This window comes from Hemicordylus capensis, chromosome 3, assembly GCF_027244095.1.
Source record: "Hemicordylus capensis ecotype Gifberg chromosome 3, rHemCap1.1.pri, whole genome shotgun sequence".
NCBI lineage: Eukaryota > Metazoa > Chordata > Lepidosauria > Squamata > Cordylidae > Hemicordylus > Hemicordylus capensis.
Genome location: NC_069659.1, coordinates 257,964,744 through 257,980,911, shown reverse-complemented (window position 1 = coordinate 257,980,911; position 16,168 = coordinate 257,964,744). Strand labels below are relative to the sequence as shown.

The 16,168-nt window shown below is 43.3% G+C and overlaps 1 protein-coding gene across 4 annotated transcripts in view; it reads left to right on the top strand.

Moving 5' to 3' along the window:
• DOCK1 (dedicator of cytokinesis 1) overlaps positions 1-16,168 on the top strand; it is a 645,511-nt gene that overhangs the window by 587,180 nt on the left and 42,163 nt on the right. For all 4 annotated transcript variants that reach the window (XM_053305327.1, XM_053305329.1, XM_053305326.1 and 1 more), the window contains exons 45-46: positions 5,854-6,030; positions 8,062-8,145. In XM_053305327.1, the coding sequence (XP_053161302.1) occupies positions 5,854-6,030; positions 8,062-8,145 (261 nt within the window). The remainder of the gene's footprint in view (positions 1-5,853; positions 6,031-8,061; positions 8,146-16,168) is intronic.

Below are 16,168 nucleotides of genomic sequence, written 5' to 3'. Positions count from 1 at the left end.
CCAAAAATTTCAAAATGTGAAGTAGGCTTGTGTCTCAAACATCAGAATTATGAATCATGAATCAGGCCACTACACTAATGTCACTTTTTAAATGCATGATGGAGGCACCACAGAAGTACATTATTGCCCATATAAGCACCCTAAGTGGGGCAAGGCGAGTTGCAATTTGCAGGCCTATGTTAATGAGTTTGTCTCTAAACCAAACAACTTCAAACTTGTGTGGTCAAGAGAACTTTCTCACTACACATCATATATTACTTTCTTTTTTAATGTAAAAAAACCAGCAGACCAATATCTAAACAGCACACATCTTGCTTTAGAAGTGGAAAAAATGAGGCAGAAAATTAATGAATTGCTGGATGCACTCGCAGGAAACAAAATATATGCAAAGGGCTGGTGCAAGGAGGCTTGGATATACTCATTCAGCACATAAGAACCTTGCAAACCACATGTGACCTGCTGGCCCAACGCTTGTCCTTTGCCCAGCATAGATTTACTTAAGCCAAGGAATTATCTTGTGGGGGGAACACTGTTATTACTTATACAGGACCATCAATGGAGAGGGCACTTTACAAGATCATACCCTTTGGGGGAGATGTTTACTTTAGCACTTTAGTGCTAACTCACAGCAAAAGTGAAGTTGCTGTGTAAGCACCACTTGAAGTAGAACTGGAACCCAGGTCTGAATTCGAACACTCCCAAGTTAATGCCAAGGGCATAAAACCAGGTTGGGGGTGGTGGGGGTGGGGGAGAAGAGGGTAGGGGAAAGGCCAGGTAGGATAAAGAGTTGTCAAGTCCTCACCTGGCTACGAAGTGGAGTTTGGAACCGGGTAGAAAGCACAAGTGCTGAGGAAGAGGAGTCGGGGAGGATGAGTTTGGGGAGCGGTGTGTGTGTGTGTTTGTGTCACAAGAAGCATGAAAAACAAGATAAAGGGTGGGTGTTTCCCACAAGTGGACTGTGGAAGAAAAAGGGCTTTCAGGAGTGCAGCACTTGGGTTAAGAAGTAGAAGGGGGGTTAAGTAACGCGGCTACCCAGAAAAGCGACCAAGCGCTGCTGAAGCCTTAGGGTCGCCTCTCTTGACTGTGGCCCCCACAGCACCTTGTTTGGGTTGGGAGGGAGGGAGGGAGAGAAGAACTCCTAGGACTGTGGGGAGAGGGGCGTGGGGGTGTGTGAGTCAGGGCTGCTTATAGGCACGGAATGAGAAGAGGAAGAGGGGTGGACGGGGGGGTCCTGCATCGCCACAGGGCCGGGTGTGTGGTGGTGGGCCACCTATCCCCCCTTGACGGACGGCACTTTCTGCGCCCCTTTTCTCTCCCATCCCTCCCACTCACCACGCATGTCTTCGGTGTCGCCCAGAGCTGCCATGACCCCCGACTGGGCTCCCGGTGCCGGCCCGACTCAGCAGCTCTCGCTACTCCCTCCTCGGTCTGCTCCGGCCGCCATAGCGGCCGCCATTTTGATCCAGCGATCCAGCCAGACTCGCTCGGGCGGGGGGGAAGGGGGGGAGGAGGAGCGAGCGAGCTGAGCCTGCGCTGCAGCACCCTTGGCACGTGGTCCGCTGGGGAGGGATCAGGTGGAGGAGCCGCCTGGGATTGCGGACAAGGAGTGGCAAAAGTTGCGGCAGCAGGAGAGGCGGCGGGTCCCGGTCTGTAAGGCGGCAGTCGGGGAGGGAGGGTCGGGAGTCCTACTGCAGCTCTACTCTACAACAGCTGAGCTGACTCAATGTGAGAGGAACAGTGTTGGCGGCCGAAGCCGAATCCCTCTGTTCCTTCCTCCAAATCCTTCCTCTGATTCACGTGGTCACGTAGGCATGTGCGCTCTTTGCAGGAGTGCGAGTGCAGGGGGCGGGCGGCCGCCTGGCCGCCTTTCCTGCCAGCCAGTGGGAGCATCCGCCAGCCACCCCCGCCATCCTCTGCTGCCTGGAATTTGGGGAAATTTTTTTTAAAAATGTTTTTTTGGAAAAAAAAAATTTTTGTGTGGTGGAGCTTTTCAGGGGCATTGCACCGCGCCCCCTCCCAGAGTGGTGCCCGGGGCACGTGCCCCCCTGCCCCCCTATTGTTACGCCCCTGGTGCCAACTTTCAACTGCCATGTGCCAACTACACCCCATTCCCACCCGCAAGGCAGTGGGGTTACTACTCAGTTTATGTTCTAGGAATTTTTTCAAGTGTTTAAGCTCTTTGGTGTCTAATAACCTTTCCTCATAATGATCCCTATAAGGATTCATTACACACCAAAGAGTCTAAACACCTCAAAAATTCCTAAAATATAAACTAAGTACCCATTGGCTTGTGGGCTGAAGGTTAGTTGGAACATGGAGTGCCATGAATTCCCCACCCCCACCAGCAAAGTAGTGGGGTCAAAGTGAACAGAAGAAATGAAGGTGTGTAATGAAGACACCAAAGAATCTAAACACTTCAAAAATTCATTAAAAAAAAAAATCTGAGTACCCCAGTGTGTGCGGGGATGGGGTTTGGGGGTTTGGTTGACACATGGCAGTTGACAGTTGGCACTGTCCAATGACAGTCCAAATGAACAGAAGAAATGAAGGTGTGCAATGAATCCTTATAGGGATTCATTATGAGGAAAAGTTATTATACACCAAAGAATCCACACTTGAAAAATAATCACCGCACATTTTGCTCCATAACTCCACTTCTATGAGGGCTAGAGCTTAACTTAAAAAAAAAAAAAATGAAAACGGGATCCATGTTAGAGTTAGGATAGGGTGACTTCAAATTCCCATTATTTCCTATGGCAGAAATATACAAAATCAGTAAAAACTAAAAAAACACAATAATTAAAAATCAACCAAGCATACCACCACCTTGAAATCTGGGTGGTAGGTGGCACCCATAGGGACCTGCCTACCATCCAAATTTGGTGCCCCTACGACCTTGTTAAGTGGTCCAAATCAATCCAAATCCAAATTGAATTGAATCAAATACAAATCGTATCTGGGGATGGTTGGGGAGGTAGAATTGGACACAAAACAAATCAGGAGTGATTTGTTTTGTGCACAAATCGAATCAAAAAAATCAGTTTGTACACATCCCTATTCAGGGGAAGGTATAAGAAGAGGGCATTATGAGTTTTCTGATCCAATGATAACAAGCAATTGTAGTAGATATGGCGCCAACCCCCAAACACACTGGAACAAAACTGGTGAGTCCTAGAAATGCTGTGAGAATCAGTGAGACTTTCTGAGGACAATTACTCTTTTCTTGTTATTTTCCTGTTAGGTTGGGAACCACTTAGATTGATCCTACTAGATGCTAGAACTCCATGTGAGAAATAGATGTTAATGTAAATGCGCTTTTATTTATTTTTTAATGTATGCTTAAAAAAAATTATATATCCTGCTTATGTATGTACCTTAAGCCTCATGGCCTCAAATTGGCTGAAAGCACAATTTTTAAAAAGTACAAAAATACAATCAACAACAACAAAGCTGAAAAGACAGCCATAAAAACAAATAAAAACAAACCACCACTCACAGTCAAAGAAATAATGAATTGGGCCCAAAGGCCCATTGAAACAGTATTTAAAATTCCCTGCTGCCATGCATTCAGTTGGAGCTAACAAATATCTCTGAGGCAAGTTCAAATCTGTGGTCAGGCAAGTTCAAAAATGACAATGTGACAGATCTCCTGTGAGCCCATGAAAAGGTTACCATAGCAGCTGATCTGGGAAATACAGCCTTGTATATGTTGGAGTTTATGCACACTCTCCATTTAAATCACACTGACACACTAACCACTGTGCATATATTCAATGAAGGGATTAAAAAGTGTGCACCTATTAGCAGCATGATGAAAGAAATGTGTATGTTGTCCGATCAGTATGGCCAATTTCCAGGTAATATGGGAGGATGTAAACATTTTATACATACTAAGGCTCTACACATGATCAATGTGTAGAGCTGAAAGGGGTTCTGCAATGAGAGCAGGCTTGACCTGCTCTCCCCACAGACGATCAATCACCCTTCCTTGGGCGGGTGGATTGCCCACCCAGACGAGCAGCGGCTTGGCTGCAGCTCACCCAGCAGCTCCAAGGGTCAGGTGAAGGGAAGCGCCACCATGTGTTGTCCCACCCCCAGAGCCCCAGTAATAGGAACATAGGAAACTATCGTATACCGAGTCAGACCATTGGTCTATCTAGCTCAGTATTGTCTACACAGACTGGCAGCAGCTTCTCCAAGGTTGCAGGCAGGAATCTCTCTCAGCCCTATCTTGGAGAAGCCAGGGAGGGAACTTAAAACCTTGTGCTCTTCCCAGAGCGGCTCCATCCCTTGAGGGGAATATCTTACTGTGCTCACACTTCTAGTCTCTCTTTCATATGCAACCATAGTGGAACCTGCTTAGCTATGGGGACAAGTCCTGGTTGCTACCACAAGACCAGCTCCCCTTAGGGATGTGCATGGAACCACGGAGGCGCAGTCCGGCACTGGGGGGAGTGTGGCTTTAAGGGCGGGGGGTAGTACTTCCCCCCCACCGCTGCTCTTCCCCCTCTGGCGCTGGACGTTTCTAAAACGTTCTTGGGGCGGCAGAGTTTCATTGGCAGAGTGGCCAATGAATGTGCACATGTTTATGCACATTCTCTAGTCAGCTCATATTAATCACAACATACATACACACATGACTGTACAGTAACAAATGTCTTTTTGCATATATAATGATGAAGCCCTTGATAGCCAATTGTATCAACTCATAAAGCTTGTCTCCTTATTTCCATTGGTTCTGATCACATTATTAGGTGCAAATAGTAGTAGTAGCATTCAGTTATAATGGTATAATTACTATAATGGGATAATTAATGTGGAAAACTGAACAGTTCGTATCCATGTCAAAACTGTATTGATCCCTCTTATTGGCCATGTTTAAAGTTCAGGGATATTGAATTCACTTCTGAGAAGGGGAGATATTTCAAATGGTTACGCAAATACAACTGGGCAAATACAACAGCTCTGACTGTCATGTTGCTTTGCATTTCAAAATAATGCGCAAAATACACTTTTAAAAATGATAATTAAAGGAGGTTAGATGTAATCAGAGTGCAGGTGTAGGAGTGACAATTAGAAAGATTTGATTATAAGTGCCTTTCAGAACTGTGTTGAGCTACTGATCGCTAGATAGAAGTGTTCTTATGTAAAGTTTATGCAAATGACTGTAATCAAATACAGACGCATTTTTAACACATTCCAATTAACCCCTTACACTTTCTATTCTGCCATAGTGTATGTCTAGAAAAAGTGCTGCTGGCACTGGCTATGATCCAGAAAGCTCCTTTGGGCTCATGTGAGAGCTTTTGTCAAACGTCTTCGTCTATCCCCTCAAACTGTATTTCAAACCCATTTTTGAAACTCCTCTAAGTTTGAAAAACACCCTGATGTGTGATGCAAGTGACCTCAGCAGGAAAATAATACATCCATAGAGCTGCATCCAGTTGTCAAGCTCAATGAACTGTGCTGGGGCCAAAGACCTCAGCCCAAGGAAAGCTAACCAAAATGTTCCGTCAACACATTCAAGTGGCCAAAAGTTACAAGATATAAATGGGACTTGGGGTGATGTTAACTTGCAGTGGGGGTGGGCGAGAGGAGCTGGAGGATTGGACATGATAGGAAGGGTATGGAAGGAGCAGGAGCAGACTGCAGTGGGGGCGTGATTCCCCTCTCTGGTTGATATGAGCACTAGTTGTTCATGCTTGCGCTCACCTGCTAAAATAAAATTACACGGATATTTGTTCTGCTTTGAAACCCACAGGTTTTAGTTGACAGATCGAATGAACGTTCTGCCAAGTTGGCTAATATAAATAAGGCATTTTTATAAAATGATTGTTTATGCTTTTCTCTCAGGTTGAAATCAGCCCCCTTGAAAATGCAATAGAAACCATGCAGCTAACCAATGATAAAATCAACAATATGGTTCAGCAACATCTGAATGACCCAAACCTACCAATTAATCCTCTGTCTATGCTGCTAAATGGCATTGTGGACCCTGCAGTCATGGGTGGTTTCACCAACTATGAAAGGGTATGTTATATTCAGACAGTGTTTCATCCAAGTATTAGTAGCTATGTTGGTATTCCAGAGGTGAGGAACTGATAGCATATCTGTCTGTTAGAGGAACTACTGTGAATTTTTGCTAATCTAATACCTTTGAAAATGGGATTCTTGTTTAAACATCTTTTTTCATGAAGGGGTTAGAGTACCAATCCAGTTCTCTCACATTCACTGAATCAAGAGACTATCAGGCAACTCTTGAATATCAGTGCTGTAGGTCAGTGGGGCAATAATTTTTGTGGTGGTGTTTGTTCTTTAAGCATTATACTTTGGAAGGGTTGGGTGGCTGTTTCTTTGCTTTGAACAGGCTGAAAATGACATAGAGGTGTTCTAGAAATGAAGCTCTTATTTTATCATTTGTGAAATCCATGCTAATATATTTTAAATCTGCCATTGCTTTCTCATCAATGTAAACTCTCAGAAAAGAAAAAAATCTCAAACTTTTAAGTCTCACCAGTATTGTACAGATTGGTCACACCTTAGCCACCCTGCTATAATCATGATCATTCACAGTTCCTTCTTGCTCATATGCAAACCTAAGGTTGTTCATAGAAACTCGTAAGTAGATGACATACAAAAGAAATCTATTTTTCACACAATACAAAACCAACATGGAGTTTCATTGCAATAGAATGTTAGGGTAAATGTAAGCATGTATGACTTCAGCAATGAGAACAGCCCTGCAGGATCAGGCCCAAGGCCTATCTAGTCCAGCATTCTGTTTCACACAGTGGCCTACCAGAGGCTTCTGGGAAGCCCACAGACAAGAGCTGAGGACATTCCTTCTCTCGTGCTGTTGTTCTCTTGCAACTGGTATTTAGAGGCATCTTACCTCTGAGGCTGGAGGTGGCCTATAGCCCTCAGACTAGTAGCCATTGATAGACTTGTCCTCCACAAAGCCCTTCTTAAAGCCATCCAGGCTGGTGACTGTCACCTCAAGTTATGGCAGAGAATTTCATAGGTTAATTATTTGTTGTGTGTAAAAGTACTTAAAAGTACTTCCTTTTTTCAACCCTAAATTTCTTGGCAATCAGTTTCATGGGGTGACCCCCTCATTCTAGTGTTATGCGAGAGGGAGAAAAAAATTCGCTCTCCACACCATACATAATTTTATAGACCTCCCCATGTTGCCCTTTAGTCATCTTTTTTCTAAACCAAAATGGCCCAGTGTAGCCTTACCTAAAAGGAAGGTGCTCTAGGCCTCTGAACATCTTGGTTGCCCTCTTCTGCACCTTCTTTAGTTCTGTAATGTCTTTTTTGAGGTATAGTAGAATTGTACACAGTACTCCAAATGGCCACACCATTTGTATAAGGGCAGTATGATATTAGCTGTTTGATTTTCAATCCCCTTCCTAATGATTCCAAGCATGGAATTGACCTTTTTCACAGCTATTGCACATTGTGTTGACACTTTCAACTAGCTGCCCACCACGACCCCAAGCTCTCTCTCCTAGTCAGTCACCGATAGCTCAGTATATAACTACTATAACCCTCAGACTAGTCACCACTGATAGACTTGTCCTCCATAAATTTATCTAAGCCTTTCTTAAAGCCATCCAGGCTGGTGGCTGTCACCACATCTTGTGGCAGAGAATTCCATAGGTTAATTATGTGTTGTGTGAAAAAGTACTTCCTTTTGTTGGTCCTAAATTTCTAAGTTTTATGGGATGACCCCTAACACTATATATAACTATAGTGTAACTACACTATAGTTAGTGTAGATTTGTTGGCAGCTGCTACAAATGTAAATAAAGGGAAATATTTGTATTGGGCCTCAACATGACTATGTACTCCAATGAATGATGTTACCTCTTTTTGCATGTCTCCCCCGCCACGTAAATTTAGCTAGCCTATATCATTCTCAACCCGCATAAGTTAAAAAGCTCTCACACTGATAAAAATAGTCAAATGATGATCCTTCTCACTTAATATTTGCTTCTTCTAAACTATAAAAGCAATTACTAATTCTGTAAAGTAATGATTACTGTTTGTTTTCTTTAGGCCTTTTTTACTGAGAAGTACATGTACGACCATCCAGAAGATCATGAAAAAATTGAAAAACTAAAGGACCTAATAGCATGGCAGGTAAATCATATTGTCAAGGAGCCAAGTAGCACTCAGAAACAGCCTGCTGTCACTTTTGACAAAATTCAGGCATTAAAGTATTCACTCTAGTGTATATGTTTCTATGGCATTTTGAATACCTTGGAAAAGAGCTAAAGTTCATCTTTTTTTGTCTGACACAGTTTGTCATTTTATAGTCTCAAATGTGACTAACACTATTAACCCATGATTTTATCTCATGCTGTAAAGTTCATAATTTAAAGATCCAAGTATATTTTGGTCCATTGTCATTTTTTCTCTTTCTGTCTGAGACTGAGTTACTTCTAGGGTAAAAGAACACAGACCACAGCTTTACTTTGGGAGGGTGTGTGTGTGTGTGTGTGTGTTCACATATCAACTGGATTTACCCCTGGAGTCCTTGCAATATTTCAGAGAACACTTCGCATGTGACTCGGGGTTTTCTCTCCGTATTGGAAAGTAGCCCAATTTTTATTTGTGGTTAAAAAAATCCTCTTTTTGCGCCGGAGTATCCGTTATGCCCTGAACTCTCAGTAAAGACTTGTGGTAAGCCTGCGGAAAAGCCTGCTGTCTGAAAAGCCTCAGGGGTGTGTATTAGGTATGGTAGCTTAAATCTTCACCTGTAAATAACCACATTTGAACACTGTTTGTTTATTTAATCTGTCTGCATCCCTGAGGCTCCTTGATTTGCTCCATGTGATGGCGATAGCCTAAGAAAAGAAATAAAGGAAAAAAGAGCACAGCGTCTTATCAGAGTTAGGATTTACCAAGTAGTGAGTACTAGGGATGTGATGGGAACCAGGCAGGGGTGGTTTGTTGGCGGGCTGTGTGTGCTGCTTTAAGAGCAGGGGAGGGTGCACTTACCCCTCCCTCCGCTCTTACCCCACTGGTGCTCCGTTTTTCTAAAGTTCATTGGGGCTGCAGTGTACCTCCTTGCCACCCCATTGCCCCCGTTTACTGGATACAACTGGAAAGTATCCAACGCACCGGCACGTGCCTGTGGCACGCACAACTTTTGGTTGTATACGCTAAATGGGGGCAACGGGAGGCAGGGAGGTACACTTCCGTCCCAATGAACTTTAGAAAAAAGGAGCGCCGGCAGGGGAAGAGTGGAGGGAGGGGTAAATGCACCCTGCCCCGCTCTTAAAGCAGCACCCCCTGCTATCAAATCAGTGGCCACCTTTCAAACCCATGAAGGGCCTCCGAACTGGTTCTCTGCACATCCCTAGTGAGTAATAAGTCTGTAGCAGCTGTAATGTCCCCTGTCAACTGGGCAAAGAGGCACCTTTTAAAAGTTGTGATTCTCTTTATTAAGCAGGGGGAGAACAACTGGCCCTATCCATCCCCAGCAGCACAGCATCCCTCCAGTGCCTGTTGCTGCGGTCTATCTTATGTTTCTTTTTTAAATTGTGAGCCCTTTGGGGGCAGGGAGTCACTTTATTCATTTATATCTATGTAAACTGTTTTGGGAACCTTTTGTTGAAAAGCGGCATATAAATATTCATCATATTCGTAATGAGTCTGTAGCATTTATAATACAGTCATTGTGGCAAATGCATAGCAATGAAAATCATGTATGAATCAATTTACCAGTATATGTAAAGCAGGGGCGTAATTACTATTAGGTAAGGGGAGGCAGTTGTCTCCCCCCCTCCGCCTTGAGCCCCACCCCCAGAGACATGTCACATGACCCCTCGCGCGTGTATTTTTATTTTAAAATATGTGTATTTATTTTTGGGGGGAAATATTTAAATTTCTGCCGCTGCACGGCCAAGGGATGGCTACCGGGGGGTGAGCCAGGAGTAGCCCTTCTCTCCCCAACTACGCCGCAGCAGCGGTGATCTCACGCCTTGCTGTTTGGCCCCAGCACGTCTCTTGATTGATCTTCACATTGCTATGAATGCTCTCTTTCTATCTCTTGCGCCTCCCACTCTGTCCCTGCACACAGACCCAGCAGTAGCACAAGAAGCTCAGGACCAGCTTCCCACCACCTTGTGTCTATATCCCTGGCAAAAAAGCAGCTGCTCCACGGCCTGCTTTTCCCTATTTGTCCCCATTACTATAGCCTTTTCCTTTCAAGCAGTTCGGGGAAGAGCAGCATTCTATTCTGCTTGCAGCTAAGTCTCGCCTGGGCAGGAGGGGCAGATAGAAAAGCGAAACTCAGTCTGCTGTGGAGTTTGAGCTATGGCCGCCACTCTCAGCGTGGGGAAGCAACTTGCCCCATTTGTCTGAACTTCTTTACCGATCCAGTGACTCTGGACTGCAGGCACAATTTCTACCAAGCCTGCATTGCTCAGTGCTGGGGGGCGAAGCTGCCCACAAACGCTGCCTGTCCTCAGTGCAGAGAGAGCTTTCAGCAGAGGGATGTGAGGCCAAACAGGCAGCTGGCCAATGTGGTTGCAACAGCCAAAGAGTTCAGTGTGCAGCTGAAGGAGAAAGCGGGAGGCTGGAGAGTCTGTGAGTGGCACCAGGTGGTTATTTGAGAGGTGGCAGGGCAGTGTTGATGGGAAAGCTGACTCCAGGCAGGGAGGAGCCTTAGCTCCAGTGAGTCTCCACCAGGATAGACCTGGGAGAGGAGAAATCTTCCACTACTGAAAAAACCCTGGCAGGAAAAGGGTTTCCCTGCCCTAAAGCAGAGCATGTCCTCAGAAGGCATTCACTTGGAGCAGACTGGAGGGGTTGGGGGGTGAGAGAAGGACTACTCCTGACACACACACACACACACACCTGCAGCCATCCCTTGGCCGCGTGGTAGCAGAAATTTAAAGTAAATGCAGGAAGGTTTGGCGGGATGGGGTGGCTCCTCTCATAAAGCCTACAGCCTCTCTCCCCTCAAGCCTCCTGCCCCATCCTTGCCCTCTTTCCCTGTCTCCATTCTCTCTCACGTGCGCGTGTGAAGCCTGTGTGTGTGCACGCAAGAGAGAGAGTTCGCTGGCTTGGCAGGGAGAGTCCCCTTGCCAGGGAGAGGCGCGGCGAGCAGAGGCAGCAGCCGGGGCAGAGGAAGCGCTGGTGGAGAAGGAGGAGGTTGCATGTATGGTAAGGAGAGGGCTGGCTGGGAGAGACAGAGACCCTGAGATTTCTATTTTTACATACAAATCTCTCTCTCTCTCTCTCTCTCGTCTTTGTGTGTGTGTACTGTGTGTGTGTGTTGTGTGAACGTAAACCCTGTTGCAAAGCTTAAACTTTGTGTGGGTTAGTTGTGGTCATAGTCCTCCTGTGTGGCTTAATTCCCCCCCGAAAAATAAAAGGTAAACTTTAACCCATTAGGTGGTTTCTGTTAAACAGTAGACTTGTACAAATGGTTAATGGAGTCACTGTAGCAGTGAGTGGGGGAGCGGGGGAGCCCATTTTAAAATTTTGTCTCTGGGCCCACTCCAACCTTGCTACACCCCGATGTAAAGTAGAGAGTCTGTGAAATGTTACTCTTCTTTACAGTTGGTTAAAAAACTGAGGAAAAATAGCATTTATTAGAGAGAACAGTTCATTGGCATCTCTATGGATTTTGATCACCGACAGTTGCTTAATTTTGAAACTCAAGTAGGGTAGCCTTTGTGAAGGACAACTCTTTTGTTCCTAACAAATAATTGAGATATTGGAGAAGAAACCTAAAAAGTAAATTCCAGCATCTGTTGCATATTTATATGCAAATATTGTATGTATGGCCTCAGGATATTTTTATGCTGCATTTCACAGATGTGACTGACTGCTTTAAAAAAATGTTACTATATATGTATTGCTTTCTATTCAGTTCTGTCCTTTATTATAAAAGGAATAATATAAATTTCCAAAGGCCTATATTTTGGACCTTGGAGAAAGCTAAGATATAATATTCAGAAATTCTCTGCAGATCATAAAAGTTCTGCTGAACAAAAACTAGTGTGGTCCCCTGAAATTCTATTGACTTTTTGTTCCTGTAAGCTTTTACAATAGATTGGATTTTAGGAGTTTTGATTCCTATAGAGAAAAATAATTTGCTCCCAGGAGAGTAACATAATGTCAGCTCTGTGTCATTGGCCCTAATAACTATGTTAGAAATGAATTTTAATGGTGTTTGTGGACACACTATTGACCCAAAAGAGAATTAATTTGCTAACAAAATGTACATATTATTGCTAAATGTACATATCACATATCAATGATACATGTGATTTTGTTTTAATACACATGCACATCATTTTCTTATATCTTGGGTATTTCCAGGTTTGCTTACTTATAGCTAATATAGAAACAAACACTTTTCTGAAACTTCCACAGCTGAAGGGGAGACATAATAATTATTTTTTAATATAAAACCAGAGTACCAAAAATTAAACCTTTCTGAAAAGTATTTCATCTGTTCCAGAAAGGCAGAGAATGTTATTTTTATTTCAAAGGGAGAAGCACTAATGAAAACGGGGCTAGACAGACCGGATGCAGTCTGGAAAGGAAGAAAGTGTTGAATTTTTCGTCTTCTATATGGCTGGTTTGAACTTCTCACCCTCTCAAGGATTATTTAAATTTTTCATTTGACAGACTCTGTTGGCCTGTTAACAAGTAGAATAAACTAGAGCCTTCAGTACTGCTACTCTGTAGAAGAGTGGATTGAGTTATGATGCTGGCATATTGTTTTTTAATACTATTCAAAACTCTGCTATGAAATAATGCAGACAGTTTTACTAATTTGCCAGTACAGCTAATTTGCTAGATGCCATTCTTGTTTCACAAACACATGAAGAAATATTCCTTCCCATCATCACTATAAAATATATAACCATATTCCTTCCCATCATCACTGTGGACAGGTTCACGTGACCTGCTGCAAGTTGGTAAGAGCTCCAGGAGAGGGGACTGGAGGTTTCTCCATGGTGTGTGAGATACTATCTGGCATGTTGTCTGATCCTGCTCAAGGCAGGATCAGACATTCCAACATTCCAACCTGACTTCTTACTGGCCTTGTCAAGCCAACTTCAGCCCTTGGTTACAAACCTCAGGTTAGAGTCAGTAACAAGTTGAGCTCACCAGTCGCCAAATAGACTTGGGCAGATTCAGATGACATGGGAATGGGACAATGGCATGGGAGCGCATGTGCAATGGAAACCTCCTGAGATTCTTAATGATTCACAGCAGGTTATGTGAACTCACCCTGTTGAAGCTACGTGCCAGCAGAAAGCAAGGGCAATTCATTTAACCAAGTGTGTGTTTCAGGTGTTTTCCTGAACAGGTAATAGTCAGGATAGGTAACAGAGAGTAGTTTTGTCCCATCTCTCCCTAATCCTCTATTCTCCAGAGAAGTCCCTCCTGTTCACAGTTCCTTGAGCCAAACCTCCAGCTCACCTACTCCCCATCTTAACTCTCTGACTAATTGTCATCCAACTGCTTTGTATAACTGTCATTTCTACCTAACGCTGTGTTCTCTCCTGTATTCCAAGCAAGATTTCCCTGTCTCTCCTGCAGGGGTTTCACTACTGCTGCCCCTACCAATCAACCTCCTGCACAGACTTACACATTGCTATGAACATACATTCCAAAACACAATAAATAAATTTAACAAGCAATTCTAAAAAATGCAAAACCTCACAGTTCCCAGTCTGGAATCCTTTCCTCAGAGAGGTTCACCTAGATTGCTTGTGGCAAGAAAGAAAGGACACAAATGTTTTAAAATAAACAAATATGCTGCTATCCTTTCAGTATCAAGATGTTTTGATTTTCCCAGGCTTTGTAAGGAGTCGTTTTTGTTTTGTTTTTTTTAAACAGTTTTTAATCTCCTGTAATTTTATGCTGCTAGGTCTCTGCTGTTTTATTTTTTAATCTATTTATATTGTACCATTATTGTTTTTGTTCTATTTTATTGGCATATTGTTAGCCACCTTGAGAATACACATATTGAATGACTGGATGTAATTGCATAAAATGAAAAATAATACTGCATTTAAAATAATTTCCAGAGTAACATTAATAAAAGGCAGGTCTTTATTCCAAGGACCTTTCAATCTAAATTATATTGGCATGCCATCTGTCATGATTGCTCATGTTTCAGGGTTGTGTGCATGGGGTGTGCACAGAGGGCAGTTTGATCTGCAATCCAAATTGGGACCTGTCTGCAGTCCAGTGGTTTGAGGTGGCCCTGGAGGGGCAGTGAGCAGCACCTTTAAAAGTAAAGCCACCAGCTCCTTAGTAACTCCTTAGTAACCAGTGTCACCGCCACTTCAGGCAGTGTCCTGCCGTGGCAGCGCTCTCCCCAGCAGCCCACACGCAGCAGCAACACTGCTCCGTCACTCTGTCACACTCTCCAGTGGTACAGAGGCCATTGGCATGGTCAGCAACACCGTCCGCGGAGGCTAAGTGGGTGATGGAGCCATGCTGCCATATGTGCGTGGTCTGCTGGGGAGGACCTCCGCCACCACAGGAAGCTGCCTGCAGCGGCGGTCACACAGCGGCATGGCTCCATCACCCACTCGGCTCCCGCGCATGGTGTTGCTGACCATGCAAATGGGCTGCATGCCCATCCTACTATGAAGTGTTTCTTTAGCTTTTGCTGTTGCAATTTTTTTGAGCAATAGTGAAATGCATCACTTCTGGGAAACTTGGTCCTTCATTTACTTAAGTACAATGACCCTGCAGAAATTGTATCCTTTGTAATCTAGTCTCTCTTGTGATGCAAAGCTGGCAAATAGTAATAATAGTAATAATAAATTGCAGCACCCTGCATTTAATTGCCATACGGAAAATAGCTAGGAGTTGCTCTTTGGTGATTAAAGCAACTGTGCTTCATTAGTTCAAATCAAAGGAGTTGGAAAGTGGCAATTTTTATGTTGGTTTTTTTTTTTATTGCCAAGAACAAATCCATATGGGCTATAAATAACTGTGGCTACAGTAGAAATATTGTGCTCCTCCAGTCTTCCCCTTCAGAAGTGCCAAGAGAGCAGCAGCTGTGTTCTGCTAAATGTCAACAAAACACATTGTATTCTGGATTCCATCTTGACAAAATTCCTCGAATTTGTTCACATGCTGTTAGGTTTTATACTTTTTATCTTCTCTACTTGAAAATTTGCTCATTTAGTTCAGTGATGTTAGAAAAATCTCTTTTTAATCAGTATTGTGGTTTAATTATGAATTATTAAGAAGAAGCATCTTAGCTTGATTGCTGTGAAGAATACCAAACTCTGAAATCATGTATCTTGAATAAGGTGTTCCCTGCCCCCTCCTCTTTAGACTGAGAGAGAGAGGAGACTAATAGGAGGTCTGTAGCTTTGAGAATGAAATATCTCTCCTAAAATATTTTAAAGGTCATCTATACCTCCACACTATGAACTAATTATGTAATCTTACCTTGGCATGGATATTTTGTGACAGCAGCCTTGCACAGGAATGATTATTTTCAATTATAAAACAGAATTAATATTGCCTTCTCCCATCCCTATCTTGCCCACTGCTAAAATCTACCAGCATTTACCATGTAGGTCTCTACATTTTCAGAACAAATCCTGATGTGTACAAATTTCAATAGAATGTGTGTGTGTGTGTGTGCATGTGTGTGTGTGTATATTCATTCAGTGTGGTACAAAGGGTCATATATAGCATTTGTTAACCATAAACAGGCTTTGTTTCTTTACTATTTATTCTATTGAAATCTGTTAGGGTTGACATTGATAGTGCAGATTGAGAGTCAGCGTTCATCAGCATGCTAATGTAATGTATCGTATGCCTAGGTATTATTTTGAACATAATGTAAAAGGAATATTTATTCATCCTGATGAATTTAGCTGTGTGCCTCAAAACATGACAACTCCATTTATTTTGAAAGACTCTCAAAGGCACAAGAAAATGCGCAAACTGTAATTAAGAGATTTTATGGAATAAAAAAAGAAGTAACCACTACACAAGGACATGAACAATCTCATTCTTGCACTGAACCAATTAGACAGAAAGTAACATGGTAGACATTCTTGTGCAGTTGTTACTGGCATTGTTATTCCAGAAGAGTTTAGGTTAAATTAAATTCATTCTTCTCCCACCCCCTTTTCTTTCTTTTGACAAAAGATCAGAA